This window comes from Carassius gibelio, chromosome B1 (assembly GCF_023724105.1).
Source record: "Carassius gibelio isolate Cgi1373 ecotype wild population from Czech Republic chromosome B1, carGib1.2-hapl.c, whole genome shotgun sequence".
Lineage (NCBI taxonomy): Eukaryota > Metazoa > Chordata > Actinopteri > Cypriniformes > Cyprinidae > Carassius > Carassius gibelio.
In genome coordinates this window covers 3,733,526-3,739,525 of record NC_068396.1, presented here as the reverse complement: position 1 = coordinate 3,739,525, position 6,000 = coordinate 3,733,526, and the positions used below count along the sequence as shown (strand labels likewise).

General features: G+C 33.6%; 2 protein-coding genes across 4 annotated transcripts in view; one reads left to right on the top strand and one right to left on the bottom strand.

Moving 5' to 3' along the window:
• Positions 1–2,071, top strand: LOC127948841 (gamma-glutamylaminecyclotransferase C). The gene is made up of 2 exons (XM_052545613.1): positions 1–155; positions 1,219–2,071. The coding sequence occupies exons 1-2, from the start codon at positions 132–134 to the stop codon at positions 1,717–1,719; spliced, it is 525 nt and encodes a 174-aa protein (XP_052401573.1). The 5' UTR covers positions 1–131; the 3' UTR covers positions 1,720–2,071.
• A 61-nt stretch (positions 2,072–2,132) lies between these two features.
• Positions 2,133–6,000, bottom strand: part of LOC127948840 (FERM, ARHGEF and pleckstrin domain-containing protein 1) — a 65,924-nt gene continuing 62,056 nt past the window's right edge. For all 3 annotated transcript variants that reach the window (XM_052545610.1, XM_052545612.1, XM_052545611.1), the window contains exons 25-27: positions 4,872–4,979; positions 4,648–4,799; positions 2,133–3,892 (exon numbers count right to left, since the gene is read on the bottom strand). In XM_052545610.1, the coding sequence (XP_052401570.1) occupies positions 3,811–3,892; positions 4,648–4,799; positions 4,872–4,979 (342 nt within the window). In that variant the 3' untranslated portion in view covers positions 2,133–3,810. The remainder of the gene's footprint in view (positions 3,893–4,647; positions 4,800–4,871; positions 4,980–6,000) is intronic.

The following is a 6,000-nucleotide window of genomic DNA, read 5'->3' as shown; positions in this document are numbered from 1 at the left end:
ATCCCTCATGTCATGTGACGTAATGGCATACGTAATTTCCTCACTTTTTCCATCTTAGGAGCGCAGAATATTTTTGTTTAAAATCCGCTTCAGCAGTTCGTTTCTGTCAAACTCAAAGATGTCTCTTTGAAATGAAAGGATCCATTGTATTAACGGTAAGAGAACCAGTTTTCTTCTGGTTTAGATCTTTATCGGCTGCTGACTCATGTGCGATGTGTTTACATTATCAGCACTGATTTAACATCAGTAATAACGTCATATCATAAGAGTTCATGTTGCTGTGTTCTCATCTAAACTGATATAGTGTCTGATCGTCTGTAGGTTAAAATCAAAATGGGCATATATGACTTGCTTGGTTGACTGATTATATATATAGAATAGAGAGATCCCTTTCCTTGAAATTTTAACAGAAACAAACAAGCAGGAAGTTCCGTCAAAACTAGTTTGATCGCATTCTCAATAAATGTGCGTGCGTTTGTATTTTTCGTGCTTTTATTATGTGACCATAAATAACTCTCTCTCTCTCTATATATATATATATACATACATACACACTAACATAGTAACGTTACGTAATAAACGTTTGCAAATAAATATGTAAATTGCGTCAGGATTTTTTTTTTTTTTTTTTTTTTTGTCATGCTATATTAGCTTTAGACCAAGATCGAGTTTTTAATCATAAATCTCAACATCTGACACTTTTGAAATAGGCCTATTTTTTTTTTTTTTATGATTAACTCTAGCCGTTTTATATTCCTGCATATGAGTGACAAATGCATGAAATTCCGTAAGGACTATTTTTATTTTATTTTAGTTAAATTTCAGTTCGTCCGTCATGTACAATCTAGGCTATTGTCATTTATTGATTACAGATGTTCATATTATTTTCTTTGAAGTGCTGAGTTTTCTACAGCTTTTAGGTCAGCTTTGATTAGGACAAGGTTTTGATCCACTTCGGATGTTGACTAGCCTGACTACGTCAGACTTCCTACTTCCGCTCAATTTCATTTCGCTTCTGTACTCTGTCTACGAAGCAAAGTGAAGTAGCAGAGTCTGGTATTACCAGGCTAGATGTTGACTACTATAATGCATGATATATCAGTTATAAATAGTCTAATAACAATCTTACTAAAGTCATTTATCCTGATGAGAGAATCCAGGGTTGTTTTCTGTTAGTGTGTAGATGTTTAATTGATTTCGGTGTGTGTTTCTCCACAGCTCATTGTCAGTGTGGTCTGTCCCGTGGCTCACATGGCTCGTGTCTTCGTCTACGGCACGCTGAAGAAAGGCCAGCCCAACTACTTCAGGATGGAGAACACTTCCCACGGTCAAGCCGAGTTCCTCGCTCAGGCTCGAACCGTAGAGCCATACCCGCTCGTGATCGCCACCAAATACAACATCCCCTTCCTGCTCAACCGGCCCGGGACGGGTCAGCACGTCCTCGGAGAGATCTACTGCGTGGACCAGAAGATGCTGGACTTCCTGGACCGGTTTGAAGGCTGTCCAGAGAGATACCAGCGCACCGAGATCAAGCTGGAGGTGCAGGACGGAGACGATGGAGGAGAAAACACACCGAAGCCTGGAAGCATCGAGGAGGCGTTCGTGTACAGCAAACATGAACCCGAGTGGCCCCTGAACCAAACATACGAGAGTTATGATGCATACGGTGATCACGGACTGACATATGTGCTTCCTGAGGACCGAAGCCCTGAGCAATGACTGCACCGTTAACAATCAGCACGGTCCAAAACTAACCAAGTCACCTCCACTAATCATTTAGATGTTTTACAAAATACATGCACGCATTTACATATACACAGAATTATTGGTACCCTTGGAAAATATGATCAGAGGCCGCTGTGAAGATAAATCTGCATTAATCCTTTCGACCTTTTATTTAAAATACGGAAAAAATAATAATAATAAATCTGACCTTTCTTTGGAGAATAATAATAATTAAAAAAAAGTCATTTTTATGAATGCATTAAAAAAATCTGGTGTTTTGTACATATGTTGTAGAAGTGTTATGAATTTTCTATACTGCATGTAACAATAAAATCATTAATTCTGATTTTTTTTCCTGAATGTTAAATTTTTAGCATGTAAATGATGAGAAATGCAGCACATCTGTATATATATATATATATGGATTTATTTTTAACATATTAACGCACTGTCAAACATACATTTCCGCCAACATATAATCCATATTGTAATTTTTAATATATATATATATGCATTAAGAAAGAATGCTTAAAAAAAAAGATTAAAGAGAAGAGTTTTGGCACTCGAGCAGTTGGACAAAAGGCAGCCGGCTTCCTTCTTTTTTTTTGTTGTTTTTCTCGCACCATGACAGAATAAAGGCCAACTCTGAGGGATGTGTACTGATCCCTCACTAAACAGGTGAGGAGCGCTTCACAGTTAGTATCAAAACTTGTATAAAAATGGCATCCTACAAAAGAAAGGTTTGAGTGCGGTAAGAATGCCGTACATCTCAGGTCTAAAACATTACAAATCCAGCTTGTGCACAGACGAGGGTCTATGGGACGACCAGGTCATTTCATTTCATTATATTATATTTGGAAAACAGTAAGTGTGAAAAGTGAGGCTTTATTTTGCACCAAAACAAGCATATTTAAAAAAAAATATATATATATATATTTTATTTTAATACAGTAATAAAAATCTGACATTTTTGTTTTAATTGTAAACAATCTAAATTTTATAATACCATTATGTCAAATAACAATTGTACTTAATATTTTTTTAATTGCAATAATGACATTTTCAGGGCAAATTGTCATGAAAAAAAATGAAATGATAATAATGGTTCTATAAAATAGCCTATTTTCCATGCAAAAAATATGAATATATTATTTTTTTTTAAAGTTGCTTGTTTTGATGCAAAATAATGTTATTTTTTCCCTAAATTTCCACTCTAATACAGTAATGAAAATCATATATTTTATTACGATCATCAGATTAAATTTAATTGTGCACAACAAATAATACCATTATGTAAAGTAACAATTGTAATATTTTTTTCTTGCAATAAAATATAGAAAAGTTCAGAAAAAAAGTCCTAAAAAAAAAAAAAAAAAAAAAAAAATCAATCAAAATTAAAAAAAAAAAAAAAAAAAAAATTAATCTCAATTAATTTTGGGGTGAGATATGACCTGCCCTTCACCCCCCCCCCCAGATTTTTTTCCTTTTTTATCACTGAGATGTAGACAGAAAGCATCACCCTTTATAAATATCAGAGCAAAAGTCAGTAATAAAAGCTGTAGTGTTCCTACATTTAAAAAGGTCAGCTTGGCAGCGTTTACAGACATCGGGCCTCATTCATGAAACACCAGCAGAACAAACTCACATGTAAACGGTTCACCAAACCTTTCCCAGATTAAACCCTCGCATTCAGTTCCAGAAAACCAGTCTCATGTACACCAAAACATCCAATAAAACACTCTCATATCAACCAATAAAACATCCATAAGAACAAATCATCCCATTCAACATACCCATTGCATTCCAATTCAATAAACCATTCCTGAAAGCTTTCTTGTAAATGTTGTGCATGGTTTACACAAATGAGCTCTGGCATTCATGAACGAGGACTGTGTCTTTGCTCACTGACTGTAGATCTGGAAGTGTTTGGCTTTGACCTGATGTTTCTGGCACTGGCCTCCATCTCAACCCTTCAAAGCCTTCTCAGTTTTTCATTAAAGTGAAACAACGATATAAAACACGAAAATCTTCCATTAGAACCGTATTGAAGTGTGTAGAGAGGACCTGATTGAGAACGGTCTTTGGTCAGTAGATGTGTGGCTCTTTGCGGCTCAGAGAGCGGATGTGACTGGATGAACAGGTGGCGCTGCGGATCACCTCCATCCACCTGCAACACATCCCACAATGCAACACTTTTAACATCTCAACTTCAACCTTTTTGGACTGTCAGGACATTTTCATTTTCATAAATCTGCATTAAGTAAAAAAAAAAAAAAAAAACAGCACAATTTCAAGTGATTATTCAAGTAACTTTTTTTTTTATTTCCCCTTTTACTTATTTTCTAGTAGTACCTTTCTGTAAATATATTTTTTGGTATGATTTTTCTGTAATAAAGTATTTTTACAACAGAAACAAAAAATAACTCAAAAATGAAATAACATTTTGTTACAGAAACATTAAAAATAAATAAAATACGTTTTTGTAGCACGTTATACATAAACATACTATAAAAAATATCTAAAGGTATAATATTTTGTTACTGAAGCATAACACAAAATATAGTAAATATTTTTACACACACGTTTAATAAATTATTCAAATACTTTTTTGTCTATTTACTCATTTAACTAATACAATCAATAAACTAATTAAACATGATTAGCCATTAATATTAGTGTTTGACCGATATAGTTTTTTTTTCTTGACAACTGATGCCAATATATAACGATAACCGATATAAAGCCGATATAATAAAAAAAGTTAATTCATATTTAAGAAATCTCACAATGGATCAAGCATGAAAACTTAAATTATATTTGAAAAACACCAAATATCGGCCGATATATCGGTCGACCACTAATTAAAATTGCAATGTTTTCCATTCTGAACATGCGTTTGCATGAGTATTTGCCGTACTGTACCTCTCAAAGGTGTACTCGCTCTCAGATCTGAAATAGTAGACGTGTGATTTGAAATGAAGCTTGAAGACGTAGTCTTTGTGGATGTTTTCGGACTCTGAGGGAACGGTGATGGAGTATCCCAGCAGAGGAAGGCTGGCCAGAGGAAACTCATCCTGCAAAGAGACGTTCACATGAAACACGAGCCAAACACAGCAATGTCACGTCACATCAGGAATATTTCTGACCTGGTGTGTTTTGTAGAAGAACAGACTGAAGTTGGTGAAGACCACCCATAACTTCTGCCAGCCGTTGCTGTTCTTAAACTTTCTCAGCAGATTCCCAGAAAGTTGATTCTGAAGAACAAAGACAAAAACCATGAGAAAACATACTTCGGATACAGCTTCAGGGTCCAAAATGAACACCACCTATATTATTAATATACGTATTTACTTTAAAGTACAGATTGAGTATCGAAACACAGCAACTAAATAAACAATATCAAATAAAAACAAATAAATAATCATAGAATTGTTATAAAAAATACAAAATGACTAACACTTCAAAATAAGATCTCATTAATGTTATTAGTTAATGCAATGCAACTAACAATACACTTGTTAATATTGTATTTATTTATTTTTGCAACTTTTGTTAACATTTGTAACAAAGATAAAAATACAAATATTCAGTGGTAGTTCACGTTAGCGTAGGTTCATTAAATAATATTAAAATATTAATAATAATATTTTATTTTAATAATGCTTTAGTATATTTTGGAATTACCTACATTTAATATACATGATTTGGAAATATTTTTCAAATAAGTAAATGTCAACAAATAAAAGCATTAAATGAAAGTAATTAAAAAAAAAGTTGAATTGAAAATGGTCACAAAAACTATAATAGTATATGAATAATACTGCAATATATTATTTTATTAAACCCATTTCATTTACTAACATCACTTATACTATGATTTAAATCATGCATGACATTAAAATAAATTAATGCATGATTTAAATGACAACAGATATATTCACAAACAAAAACAGGCTATTTTGGTCTTTTTGGACCCAACTGAAGAAGAAGCAAACACACTCAACAACATTCAAAGAGAGACCCAGACACAGAACTGAACCAGCATCACAGCCCCAGTACAGTCAGTGTTCAGAGACACCTCAAATTCATTCATTGCTCTTTAATTAAACGTCTGTGCAGAGCAGAAGGAAGTCCAGCTTAATTATCACAGGTTATTCACCTGGACGAATCACCGACTGTGTGACATTTCAGCCAATAAACAGCAGGAAGTTTATTTAATTGTATTATAGAGTATTTATATACTCTACATATACAGTATACACATATGTGTGTGGT